This window comes from Papaver somniferum, chromosome 9 (genome assembly GCF_003573695.1).
Source record: "Papaver somniferum cultivar HN1 chromosome 9, ASM357369v1, whole genome shotgun sequence".
Classification (NCBI taxonomy): domain Eukaryota; kingdom Viridiplantae; phylum Streptophyta; class Magnoliopsida; order Ranunculales; family Papaveraceae; genus Papaver; species Papaver somniferum.
This window is the reverse complement of record NC_039366.1, coordinates 40,844,933-40,859,401: the sequence shown is the minus strand read 5'-3', so window position 1 is coordinate 40,859,401 and position 14,469 is coordinate 40,844,933. Positions and strand designations below refer to the sequence as shown.

Genomic DNA, 14,469 nt, shown 5'->3' with positions numbered 1-14,469 from the left:
TTTTGAATCTCTTATTGGACACGCAGCCGTTTGTGGGTTGAAACCACATCAATTGGAAACGGTAAGGTCGATGAAAGCGTGTAAACCAAGTGACATCCTTAAGAAGATTAAGGGGGATGATAAGGATAACTTGTCCACTTTGAGGCAAATTTACACAGCAAGAGCTTCCTTTAGGAAGAGGGAATGGGATGGTAGAGCGGTTACCTAACAATATCAGTGGTTAGCCGATCAACACAGATACACAATGAGGAAGCAGGTATTGGAAGACAAAGTGACTCGTATTTTCTTGGCGCATCCGGAGATGATCAAGTTGTCCCAATGCTTCTACTAAATTTTGTTAATAGATTGTACGTACAAGACCAACAAGTACAACATGACGTTGTTAAACATTGCTTGCCATACTTCCGACAAGCAAACTTTCACGGTAGCATGGGGGTTTATGGATCGGGAGAATGATGTGAATTTTACTTGGATGCTAGATACCTTTAAGGACATATACCGTGGCGATCAAACTTCGAGGATCATAGTAACGGATAAGAACCAAGCACTAATGGATGCTATAGGAGTGGTTTTTCCGGACGTTAAGCATTTTCTTTGCACATGGCACATACAATCCGATATTAGAAGTAATTGTAGGGGTCATATCCAAAAGCCAAAGCCACATTAGAGTACCGCTCGTGAAAAGGGGAAGATGAGCGTCTTCAAAAACTAACTCTGAAACAATGAAAGGACCCCAACCAACTTGTATGGGATTCTTTCAGAATCGGTCTTTGTGGAAGATAACGTAATCCGATTTTGGGAAGAAAAAGTTACAGAAGAACAAACAATTTTTAACTCAATAATCAATGCCGAATAGGATCATTTCCACTTTTCATAAACTCTTAAAATTGAAACTAGCACGGTTCTATTTCTAAGTGTGAGCTTCAACAATAAATGTCGCTTCGAAATGATAAAACCGCTCTCCTCTCCAAGCGGTATATTCATCATGTGCCACGAATTTGTCTCCTATGTGTCTAGCGAGAATCTCGTTGTACTTGAGGCATAATTTCCTACGAAAATATGTGGGCTGGTTCATAATTATAGCGTGGTTTCTTGCTCGTCTGTTTAACGAAAGGAACCCAACCAACTTGAAGCCAAAATATACTCTCATCTTGATGTTCTTTGGGAAGATCCTTGACTATGTAATAATTTTTAACCCATTCGGTCTCTTCCTCAGCATCCTTCATTCTTTCCCTTAGTTGGAATTGCTCTTCTTGAGTTTCTCTTCATATTTTGTCGCAGCCGATGACGATGATATGGTTTCTTTTGTAGTTATTTGTTTGCTTAACACTTCATCCATTACATTAATATATTTGTTAGGAGATGAAGACAAAGTTACGTTTGTAGTTGTTTGTTCGCTTCTTTTGCATATCTCTTTTTCCATTGCCACAATTGATTTGGTTGTTCGCTTGCATCTTCCAAGTATGTGTTCGAATGAGTTGGTAGTTGATGATGATGGACTTGACATCTTCAAATGAAAAAGAAAAATTAACAATGGAGAAAGATTTCCTTGGATTAGGTAGTGTATGATACAGAATAGGCTATCCTCTTTATATACACAAAGTACCAACGACTATAATTTCAAAAACAAAATAAAATAGCCGTTAATAGTGACAATATGATTATACAGACGCATGAATAGTCCGGTGCTTTATTTCTCTACAAATTCGAACTTGAACCCAGAATTGGTTGATGTGTGTATTATAGTAAACCGATTATGGTTGATGTTCATCACATCAACCCAGAATCAGGTTATGTAGGTGCACAATAAAAACCGATTGTTTGTAACATCAACCACAATCGGACTAATATGGTGCACACATAAACCATTTCTGGGTGGATTTTCAGAAGATTTGATGAGTGAATTTCAAAGATTTAGAGGTAAATCATTGTAGAGTACCTCTTAAAAGGAATGAATTAAAAGGATTTAACTCAATCACTTGAATTGTTTGTTTGTTTGTTTTTTTTTTTTTTTTTGCAAAACCCAAAAAGAAATTATATTTCAATTGTTGGTTGTGATTGATTAGGTTTTAGTTTTGATTTCGATGGAAATTGAAAAAAAAATTGAGTTTTGATTATGATTTTTGTATTTGTTAATTAAGTGATTATGATTTTGTATTAGAATAATTAAGGTTTCTTTCAAGGTTAATTTAGTATTTTTGCCATCATTTAGACACCCCAATTGGTCTATAGAGGCCCCAATTTATCCAGGCAAAATAACATTCCAAATACGTAACATTGTTTCGTTTTTCTTCGGTCGGCCCTCCCCAACTCTGTTTCGTTTTTCTTCAGTCGGCCCTCTCCATCGTTGCAGCGGTGTTCTAGTATATAGGTGTGGCCCGTGGGGAATCTTATTTTGATCACGAAATGAATTTGGTAACCATTATTTTGATTGATTATCAACCCATAATCCATTATGCAGATTATAATGAATTCTATATCTGTTTGGTAACCAATATAATAATTGATTATTTTAGTCATAATTTAAAAAATCCATTATTTCCATAAACAGAAAAAGTTAGTTTGAAAATTTATTATAATCAAACTCAAGTTGAGTTTTTTCTTTTTATTTTTTCTAAACTATCAAAGGAAAGACATAAAAACTACGTAGGACTAAAAAAAATCCTAGTCACTGTTCTTTCCTCTGCTTTTTGAGATCATCATTCTAGAATAATCAATTATTCGAAAAAAGCGTTTGGAAAAAATTATTTTAATAATAATTATATAAAAAATATTTATCAATTTATGATTATCTATAATCATAAATTTTGTCAAACAACGCCATAGGTATGTCCAACTCTATTAAAATTATGAATCGTTTCCTAGTAGTGAGTCAAGTACGATCCTCTCACTCCCAGGTTACAATATACAACTTGTCCCTAAAGATCACAACTCTCTAGGGGTTTATCTGATTTCAGAAAGAACCTTTTTCTTCCTTCTGGTGGTGGTGGTGGTGCAATGTTTCGATCCTTGTTGTGTAAAGTAGGGGTATCTCTGAAAAGGCAGTTCATCAATGGAAAATATTCTTCACTGGCACTACCAGCTGAGTATTCTCTCTTTACATTTCAAAATCCAAATGTAATTTCAAAATCTAGGGTTACTTCCATCTTTTATTCCTTTTCTACTACTAATAGCAATTATAAATCTTCATTTCTTGTTTCTTAGCTTATATATTCATGTGGATTATCTGAAAATGAAGCTATTACTGTTTCTAAAAAACTCAATTTCAAAACCACAACGAAACCAGATTCAGTACTAACCCTACTAAAAGCATACGGATTTACTGAAGCGCACATTTCTAAATTAATACCCAAAAACCCATTCATCCTCTCAATGAAACCAGATAAAACCCTCAAGCCAAAATTCGATTTTTTCAATTCTAGAGGGCTTTATGGACTTGACCTTGCAAATTTCATCTCAAATGACCCATTGATCCTTAGGCAGAGTTTTAATACAGGAATAATCCCTTCCTTTGATATCCTCAAGAGCATTCTTCAGTCTGACCAAAATGTGATTAAAATGATTATGCAATTTGTTCGGGTTAGGATAAGCATAGTTAAAGCTTTGATGGTCAACGTAAAGCTTTTGAGATGTGAAGAAGGTGTACCTGAAAATAATATTCGTAAGCATCTAATCAAAAAACCAGGATCGTTTATGCTAGATTCTAAAAGATTTGTAAAGATTGTTCGGAAGGTTAAGGAATCAGGTTTCGATCCTTCGTACAGTACGTTTTTTATAGCTATAATTGTGTTGACACAAATGAGTGAAGCAAGTTGGGGGGAAAAATAGATGTTTACAGCAGATGGGGTTGGTCTGATGTTCAAATTCAAACAGCATTTAGGAAAAATCCTCAATTTATGATGGTGTCCGAGAAGAAGATTATGGCAATAATGAATTTCCTTGTGAATGAAATGGGTTATGATTCGTCAATTGTTGCTGAGTACCCAAAAGTTTTTAATCATCGATTGAAGGAGAGGATTATCCCAAGGTGTTCTGTTATTAGGATTTTAGTCTTCAGAGGTCTGATCAAGGAAAACATTTCTATAGGCACATTTTCAACAATGGTAGACAAGTCTTTTTTGGAGAAATTTGTAATAAAGTATGAGCAAGAAGTTCCTGAACTGATGAAGATATTCCAAGGTCAGCTGAATTACCAACAGCTACTTCAGAACTGAATGATATTATGAGATGCATGCTCAGTAGCGGTACGTAGATTATCTGAGTTCTCATATTTACAGCGCACGTAGTACCTTTTTGTTTATATTTGTTTCGTTATTTCTGAAATGAAAATTGTGTCACCTCTTATGTATGAGCAGCATGAAGAATATATGTCTTGGTGTAGTTATTTGAATTTTTGGTATTGTCGTTATGTTTATCTATGACTACTGGATAGGGTATATGAAATTCAAGTTTGCAACCAAGGGGTGTATATTTTTGACAGTATATGCTTCGGTAGATAGAACAGAAGCATATATTGGTTCCGTGTATTCTATGGCAACATGGTAGGATAGATAATGGGATGATTGGAAGCTTCATGAAAAATCGCTGTTTCATCATTCTATGGTAGTGAAAAATCGCTGTTTCACTATTAGTCTACAGTTGATAATCACTAAATGGCCTATTCGTTTTGCTCAATAAGTTTGCATACTGCGACTAGCTATTGGCAATCAGTCAGAGTTCCAGCTCCTGCAGCAGCAGCATAATTGTCATTGCTGCTAGGAGAACTGGGTGTCCTCATGGACTGGCTCCTGCAAGAGCTGCTAAGGCAGTCAGAGCACAAACCTGATGATCATATTTTCTGTTTTGTTCTTTTAATTTGTTTGAGTATCTTGAGCTAATCCTTCCTAGTTTAGTATAAGGCCTTCGTAAATATTTCTGTTAATACTGAAAATCGAAATACTGGGATTGAATATATATTGTGCAACACTGCAGGTGTGTTCAATGGAGCTAGAAAAGGTACAGGGAAAGAAACAAGAAATGTGCAGTGCTTGCCTACTGCAGTACAGTGGCCTCCTGAGCTGGGAGCTAGCTAGGAGGGTACACTTTGTAAGGACTGCGAGGTATTCATCAGTGCATTAATTCACTCAAAAGGGAAGCATGTAAAACCATTGGAGGTTATTGAGGTCCTCCCCATAATCAGATGTTACGATTTTGGCACTTCTTCTTTTTGTTGGCATCTTTTTCCATTTGATTTGCCTTTTCCATCAAAATAAAAACTGACATAATCCCCTAAAAAACATACTCAGCAGTTAGCCTTTTTGTTTAACTTTTGTACATTGCAGTACGAGATCTTTCTTTCCTATGTTTTCATATAGCCGTCAAACTTTGCCAATTGATTTTCTTACATTTTACACTACGGACCAAGAATTTCGGAACTTCTTTTTTACTTGTATTTGTATACTCAGAACGTGTATGTCGACGACAAGTTAATAATGCTGAGGTAATCATCACCATGTTGTTTGTTTGTACTAAAACCTGAAATGCATCACATGCTGTTTTTCTTGTATCTGGACCAGGCTAATAAGTGTAATCATGCATCAAACAATCAATTAATGAAGAATATAACTTAAATGTAGCCAAACTATATTAGTCCTACAATGGTTGTACGCAGTCATAGAGATCGCAAATGTTTCATTCCTCACTACTGTATACAAAAACAAGAAAATGAAAGTAGGGATGTAGTTGTAATAATTGTTTTATTCAATCTCAGATTCCACATGGGAAAATAAATTAGTGTTGCGCCAACTGTTTGGAGATCTCTGCACAAAGTTGATTGTTTTTTTTGTATTTTCATGGTTTTGTTTATAGACCCCCCTTCCCTGTGCCGGCCCCTTCACACAGTCGGTGTCTCTCGATTAAATTTGCAGGCATCTGACTGAATACTACAAGAAAATGGATGGAATGCCCAGAGCCAAAATCATTGCAACTCTGTTTTACTGGCCTCGTCAAAAATCCTCAGCATTTTGAGTCTTTGATATGCCAATCTTGGGGAGGAGGTCTAATTTTTATTCCCATGTATGTGAAACCCAGCCCTCTTGTGAGCCTTTTTCAGACACTGTATTTTTTTTCTTGGGGAGGAGGTACAATTTCAGTGACACTCCTTTTTAATCAGTACTTCCCTGCCAGCAGTTGACAATAGCTTGTTTTTCCAACTTTTCACCCTCACATATTCCCTTTTCACAGAGCACCAAATCTTGGGCTTTTTTTGGTGAACAATGTTTCTACATATTTCCTTGGCACTTGGCAGAGTCACATCGAACATAAAATGCTCCTCCACTTGCATATTCCATTACTTATTATATTGCCTCATGAACACATAGATCCAGTTTAACATTGACAAAAATAATGCCTAGCTTAGATTAGCTGAGGTAATCAACATGTGGTTATGTTTCTGTAAGGCGTGAGATCCCAGATATTCTTACTTTAGATTCAAGAAAAACAAAACCAAAATCAAGAACTAAGTAAATGATGCATTATATAATTTATCAATTTGATCAGAAAGTCTCACATTTCCTTTAATTTTGTTTTATTAATAGATCTAGTTCCACCAGCCACATGCGACTAACTCATGAGGAGCCAACTGCTTCGAATTTTACACGACTAGTTAGTAGCGCACTAATTTCTTGATTAGCTCTAAACTCACCGACACAAATTCGTGTTTTCTTCAGTAAATTTCTTATGAATCCTAGTTTTTACCCGTGGAATTCTTCTGCAAACATGAATTGTGAAAGCAATGGGCTTGTAGAATTTGACTTTCACGGACAATGGCTGGATTTCACCCACAGGAAAATTTTCTTCTTTCCTAGTACGGACAGAATTTGAAAATACTAAAAGAAGAAAAGACATTATCAAACACGTTAATGCTCACCTAGACATATTAAACCAAAACCAAATGCATTTTATATTTTCGATTACGAGCCATTCACGCATCAATCCCATGTTCGCAAAAACGTGACCGAAAACCAGTTTTCCTGTACAAGATTTTTCAACCTATGGTGAAGTACTAAGATTCAAGGATGCTTGATTAACTGAGAACAACTGGAAATACTATCTGTCTTTTGTTGTTTTGTTTAAACTCATGGTTTACTTTAGATTAGAGTTTCGTCATACTACTAAATAATCATACAGTGCTAGTACAGATGCAAATAGTAGTAGGGCATACAAACTTGTCCTACAGTATTTGATTATTGTGTAAGATTTCAAGTGGTGCGTCAGAGAATATCTTAAGACAGAATCATAGTGTTCATTTACCAACTCAGTCCTTTGCACACTACTGTTTTGTCTCTGTGTCTTTCATCTCTTCCTATACATAACCTCTGTTCGGATCTCAGTTTTGCATTATTGAGAGAATTGTGTAGGAAGTGGAAGAATTGAAATCGGAAGTGGGTTTCTTTTCCTTTCACCTTTTTTAACGAAATGGATTCGTTTCCATTGTTGCCGGTGAGCTTTGTTCCGGAAACAGTACTACTCCATTTAACGAAAGATGATGTGATTCGAGTACTTGGAGTTACATGGAATTTCGTAAGAAGTTCAGTGTTAGCTCCATTTCTCAACGTTTGTGTCATTGTGTGTTTAACAATGTCTATAATGCTGTTCATTGAAAGAGTATACATGGGTGTTGTGATCCTCTGTGTGAAGTTGTTCGGCCGGAAACCAGAAAAGCGTTACAAATTTGAAACCATTCAGGTTGATGTTGAGAAGGGCCATTCGAATTATCCGATGGTTCTGGTTCAAATTCCAATGTACAACGAAAGAGAGGTATAATTCTGGTTATGAGTAATTCCGCGTTTTCGGTTCTGATTCTAATTCTGATTCTACTGTATGTGTAATGTATGCAGGTGTATAAGCTCTCAATTGGAGCTGCATGTGGTCTTTCATGGCCATCCGACCGAGTCATAATTCAAGTCCTCGACGATTCTACCGATCCAATCATCAAGGTCTTTCTCCATCTCACATTCCTTCCAGTCTTCTTATTTTCATTCGAAAATTCTACTGTAGTGTCATTGATTTTAGTGGTTTATAATGTGGCTTCTAAAACCCACATTTAATAAAAGTGTTGCAATTTTTTTGGTGCGACATTGATTTAGTGGTCTGTCAATGTCAGAAGAAAAAGGGTACAAGTACTGAAAATGGACTTTCTATGACATGTCACTATTTTACCTTTAATAATGGTGGGAAAAAATTACTGAGAAAATTTACTGGTACAGGATTTGGTGGAACTAGAATGTCAAAAATGGGCAAACAAAGGAGTCAACATCAAGTATGAAATTAGAGATAATCGAAATGGTTATAAAGCCGGAGCTCTAAAACAAGGGCTGAAACACAGCTATGTTGAGGAATGTGATTTGGTTGCAATCTTAGACGCAGATTTTCAGCCCGATCCCGATTTCCTTGAAAAAACTGTACCTTATTTTGTGCATAATCCTGAAATCGGTCTAGTGCAAGCTCGATGGAAATTTGGTAATTTGCTTACTAACCCATGACTAGTTACTGAGGATACACCGCGCCATATATCTGTTAGTAAATTGAGTTACTGTGCAGTGAACGCCAACGAGTGTATACTGACCAGAGTCCAAGAGATGTCGTTGAATTACCATTTCAGAGTTGAGCAAGAAGTTGGTTCCTCTACTTATGCTTTCTTCGGGTTCAATGGTACTGCTGGAGTTTGGAGACTGTCTGCTCTTAATGAAGCTGGAGGATGGAATGACCGGACTACGGTTGAGGACATGGATCTTGCCATTCGTGCCAGTCTCAAGGGATGGAAATTCGTCTACGTTGGTGATATCAAGGTACAGAACTAACCACTCTGCTCTACCACTGCATTTCCAGTTAAAGTACTTATCTCCTTCCGTACAATGAAGGTGAAAAATGAGTTGCCAAGTACTTTCAAGGCATTCCGATTTCAACAGCATCGATGGTCGTGTGGACCTGCCAATTTATTCAAGAAAATGGTTATGGAGATCATTAAAAATGAGGTAATTATAATTCCAGTTTTTGACTGTTGCAATTCTTATAGTCAACTTCCGGTGGTAAACTTTTTTTTTTTTTAACTGAATGCAGAGGGTTAATCTGTGGAAGAAGCTTTATGTAATTTACAGCTTCTTCTTCGTACGAAAGATTGTCGCTCATCTAAGCACATTCTTCTTTTACTGTGTCATAATCCCTGCAACCGTCTTCGTTCCTGAAGTCGTGATTCCAAAATGGGGTTTAGTGTATATACCTTCTATCATTTCAATTCTCAATGCGATTGAAACACCAAGGTACATCTGCAAACATAATCAATGAGCACACTTTGCCGTTCTTGTAAACAAAAGTTGCCTTAAACCTTACAAATTTGTTTGTTTTCGGTATCTGAAACTTTGCAGGTCATTCTACTTGGTTTTCAACTGGATTCTTTTCGAAAATGTCATGTCAATGCACCGAACCAAAGGTACATTCATCGGTTTACTGGATGCAGGGAGAGTAAACGAATGGGTTGTTACTGAAAAACTAGGAGATGCCTTGCTCAAATCCAAAGATCCTAGTACACATGCAACTAGAGAATCATTCAAGAAATCTCGAATGACACGATTCAGAGAAAGGATCTATCCATTGGAGCTCTGGGTCGGATTGTACATCTTTATATGTGCATCATATGATCTTGCATTTGGGAAGTACTGGTACTTCCTTTACTTATTCGGCCAAGCTATCGCGTTCTTCATTACGGGTTTCGGTTACATTGGCACCCAAATACCAAATTGATCTGGATAACAACAATAAGACCAATGAACTTCCTTTGTAATGTATTCAGTAATTAGTATTAATACCATATGTTTGTATCTCGACTAGGATATTTGTATTTAGCTAGGATTCATTATAAGTACATGTTGTATAAGATTGTTGTTTCTAGATATGATTCTTTGATGTACCAATAAACATTGTGCACAATGATGATAAATTCAATGGGATGTTACATTCCAAGTTGCCATAATAGAGTATAAAGTTTCTCAAAATTGTTGTAAACTGTTTTTATGCAACAAGATAATAATAACAATCAGCCTTTAAAAAAAACACAAAATTGGTTAAAAAGATAAAAATCAAACAAGTGGAAATTGAATTATCGTCCCTCGTCTTGATGGGTCTTCACAAATATCCCTAAGCCTCTTTATAAATGTCCCTAGTGGCATAATAGAAATTATCAACAATATTTTTTTTCTCATACTCCCATTTTTAACTTATTTGTATCTTATACTCGGCTTTTTTTTTATTTCTCACTCGTAGAAAAATCAACGGAACTCACCAACACCATCTTCATCGCTGCACCACCACCACTATTTACATGGATCAACTTCTACTGTTGATCTTTTTCTCTTGGATCAACTACCATTGTTGATCCCCTAAATTGGATCAACTTTTATTGTTGGTTCTATTTTTTATTTGGATCAACTACTGTTGTTGACACAAAATATCTGAACCATTGGTGGTGGCGGCGGCGACGGACTAGTGGTGGTGGAGGAATGGTGATAGTGTAATGGTGTGAAGGAGTGGTGGTGGCGGTTGGTAGGTGGTGCTTGTTGAATGGTGTTGGTGGAATGGTAGTTGAATGTTGGTGGTGGTGCTAGTGGTGGTGGTGAAGTGGTAGAGGAAGAAAGTTGTTCCATTTTGAAAGAAAGGAAAATATTATTGGGTTCAAAAAATGGATAAGGTAGTCCAATTTGAGGTTATTAAAAAGTAGGGACATATTTATTATTGTATAAGGATATACTCATTGGGGTTCAAAAATATGGGCATATAAATAATGTGGTTTCATCCTTACTTTTTTTTTTTTTGGCCATTTCACCCAAGCTATTTTTTTCTCGTCCATTTCAACCGTGATTTAAAAATATTTGGATAAATGACCCATTTTCCGAAAAAAAATTGGTTTATAGCCAGCCATACATACTAGTCACCGGCTTGGGATATTTGTCCAATGGGCCTGGTTGGCATGCTTTATGTTTTCGCGTCCGTGACAATTTGCATCATAGCAAATGCACAAAAATCGTCGTAGTCATTTTAGATTTGCATTTTTAAGAAATGAACTTGGCCGATTTTTACAAGCGTTAGTAATTGACAACGAAAATTTGTAGCAAAATGTAAACTTACCAAATGATAAAATGACTAAGAAAAGATGAGCAAATTAGCAGTGCAAAAAAAAAGAAAAAAAAGATGGGCTTGCCACTTAGCAGTGCAAAATAGATGGGTTTGCCACTTTTCACACTTGCTAAAACAAAAGACCAAAAGATAGATGGGTTTGCCACTGAATTGCCACTTTTCACACTTGACAAATGATAAATTATGCTTAAATTATCGTGGCTTGATTGGGCTATACCCAGATTAACTGGGGTACCCAATTTTAAAGGGACTCTTTTTAAGGGTTTTAGAGGGAGTCCTAATGGGTAAGTTACAAAACTACCCTTATCCTTTATAATCCTAATACCCTAAGTTAGTTTACTCTTTTCCTTACATCTTCTTCTTTACTTCTTCTTCTCCTCCACAACCATACCGGCTCCATCACATCACCATCAAAAATCGTCGATTAATTCATCGTAATCGTCGATACGAAAACTCCGATTAATCTTCATCAATGGATCCGCCAAGACCTAGGGAAAGTCGTATGAAAGACGCTAATAGAAAACCCAATCAATACAACCCCGGAATTGCAAAACTAGTTCAACAAAAAGTGAAGAAAAAAACAGTTGCATAAGAAGAAATTGAACCCGCTCAAAACGAAGAAATGGTGCGATTAAGAAAGTAAGGGCCTACTTAAATTCACTCCAGTACTTCAACTTCATGTTTGCATGTCAAATTAAATCAGAAAAATCGAATGCTTGAATTTGCAGTTATTTGGACGACAAGGTGTTTGTTCCACGACTTTGCTGGCTTTTCATAGTTAGGGTCTGGTCGGCAAGCTCTTAGGTTGAATATCTCGCCGGCTGTTGAATATCTGTAACTGCTTCTACAAGTTCGGCAAGTTATTCAACCTACAACCTTGCTGGCGGCAGTTTTTGTTTAATGAAGCCGGCATGTTATAACTTTTTACCCTGCCAGCTACTTGTTTTGAAAATATTGGTTCCTGATGCCTTGAATTTTAAAACCGGAATGGTATTTGTATAAAACCATGCCGGATGTTTGTTAGCCGGCAATGTATGGGTGATGGACCTTGCCAACCTGTAATGTGGAAAATTCTTGTATCTCCTGTGTTAATATTTGTTATAAGCCGGCAGGTTATTTGAATGATACCCTGCCGCTATAGTTTAGCCGACATATATGTTTTAGTCGACCCTTCCGTCCATTGTTCTCCGGTTGGTTATATTCGTCGTCCCTGCTGACTTATAATTTTGTTCCTTAATCGTCCTTGTTCAGGTTGCAAAAGGCAAAGAAGAAAGCTCTGAAAGCTCTTAGTCCTCTTTCAAGACCTCCTCGTGTTGGTAAAAAACTCTTAACTTCAACACATCGAGGGGCATAGGTTGTGTCGGGAACGCTCAAGATCCGTGTACCGAATGATTCTGAACCACCGTCGGAACCCAATGATTCAGACGAGACTCCTGATGAAGACCAATCAATTCCATCTGGTATAAGAGGGGATGATGATGTTGATGAAAGCACTTCGTCTGCTGGAGGAGGTAACAATGATGATGATGATGATCAAGACATGCCTAATGTTGGAGGAGGTGATGATGATGACGATGATGGTAATGGAGATAAAGATAAGGAAATCGAAGAAGAAATTATTGAAGAGGTTGTGGAAAAAGAAGAAGAAAAAGGCGATGGAGAACAAAGTCAAGCTAATGTTCAACAAACCGAAGCTTCAACTTCAACTGAAACCGGAAAGAAGAAGAGGGTGATCACTAAACCAGCTAATTCCCACATGCCTCCCCCTCACTTGATGGTTACACTTTAAAAAAGTGAGTCACCAAAGGGGACCCCAAAATATGGTGGAAATGTTCTTTTTGGATACAAATACCCAGGGGCATGTACAATCCATAATACTCTCGTAAGTAATCTTAATCTGTCTTTGTTTTTTATTCAAGTGTGTATCTATTTTAAATTTTCGTCAAGTGTGTGTATTTCTTTTCATTTTGTTTTTTTGGTATTTAGGATCACAAGCATGTCGTCCGTCTCATGAGGAGCCAAGTTTCATGTTCAGTGATTAAGACTTGGAAACTTGAGGATGAATGTGAGGAGGTGAAAGTGATTGTAAAGAACTCCGGGTTGTGGCCTGCAGTGGAGAGTTCGAATATTGAGCATGATAGAGTTATCGTATCTGCATTCTGTGAGAGGTTCTACGGAGATACTCATACAATGATATTCCCATTCAGTGAGATGGTGATAACTCCCGATGATGCTCATCAAATTCTAGGCCTCGAGGTTAAGGGAAAAGCAGTCAATGAGGACTTCGATGATAATTTTGATTTCAAGGATATTTACAAATTGAGCCAGAAATTGTTCGGTTGGAATCAGATTGAGACAGAGTCTATTCTTGAGAAGAAATAAGGTCGTCTAAGCAAGAAGTTTGATCTGAAACAGTTGAGGGACACATTATCTGGGAGCAAGAAAATCTTTGATAAGAAAGGAAGGGTGAACCTGGTGCGAAACAATGCTACCGCGTCATCTTATTTGCTATACATCCTGGGCAAATGTATCTTCCCCGACAGTTCCGAAAGCTTGGTCGACGCCAGTTATATGCAACTATTGGATCCCTTAGATAAGATGCATGAGTATTATCGTGGTACTGCGGTGGTCGCCTTCTTGAACAATGAGTTGACAAAGGGTTCTAGGGAACTCACTGCGCAAATTAACGGAAATATATATCTCTTCCAGGTAATTTTATTGTCTAAATCATTTATATTTGCAAAATTCTCGTAAGATAAGATTCTTATTAAACTTTTTTTTTGCATAGGTTTGGATATATGAGCACTTCCCTTCTTTGGTGAAAGCCAACTCCTACATAAAAGTGGATGCGAATTTTGCGGTTGATAAGCCAAGAGCGCGAAGGTGCAGTTTTAAGGGTACTCAGGATAAGGAAATGCCAAAAAATCTTATCAAACTCCGAATCACCATCGACAAATTGACTGCGGTTGATGTGATATTTGATCCATATCGAGATGCTAGAACTCAAGGTTTAATCCAAAGGAGTGATGAAGTTACATTATACTATGGACCTATATTGTAAAAGGCGAGCGCCTTTGGCGCTAAAGGCGCACTAAGCGCAGGTCTAGCGCCTAGCCAAAAATGGTGCCAAAGGCGCAGGATTATACTTGATTCTGGGTTTTTCTAAATTTCAGGCGCTCGCCTGGGGCGCCAAAGGCGCTTGGCGCCTCGACTTGCCTAGCGCCTTTTACAACATAGCTATGGACCCTTGTTGTTGTGCTCCGGTGGATATTCAATGTACGATCCACATCGGGTAATGCG

General features: G+C 37.2%; 1 protein-coding gene and 1 long non-coding RNA gene across 2 annotated transcripts; both read left to right on the top strand.

Annotated features, from left to right (window-relative positions):
* The first annotated feature begins 2,953 nt into the window (after positions 1–2,953).
* LOC113313886 lies at positions 2,954–5,305 on the top strand. Its single transcript, XR_003342097.1, has 2 exons — positions 2,954–4,244; positions 4,972–5,305. It is a non-coding gene; the product is annotated as an uncharacterized LOC113313886 (long non-coding RNA).
* Positions 5,306–7,374: 2,069 nt separating this feature from the next.
* LOC113307579 (glucomannan 4-beta-mannosyltransferase 9-like) lies at positions 7,375–9,974 on the top strand. Its single transcript, XM_026556020.1, has 7 exons — positions 7,375–7,797; positions 7,878–7,976; positions 8,247–8,499; positions 8,581–8,828; positions 8,901–9,014; positions 9,100–9,299; positions 9,405–9,974. The coding sequence occupies exons 1-7, from the start codon at positions 7,456–7,458 to the stop codon at positions 9,778–9,780; spliced, it is 1,632 nt and encodes a 543-aa protein (XP_026411805.1). The 5' UTR covers positions 7,375–7,455; the 3' UTR covers positions 9,781–9,974.
* The last annotated feature ends 4,495 nt before the right edge of the window (positions 9,975–14,469 follow it).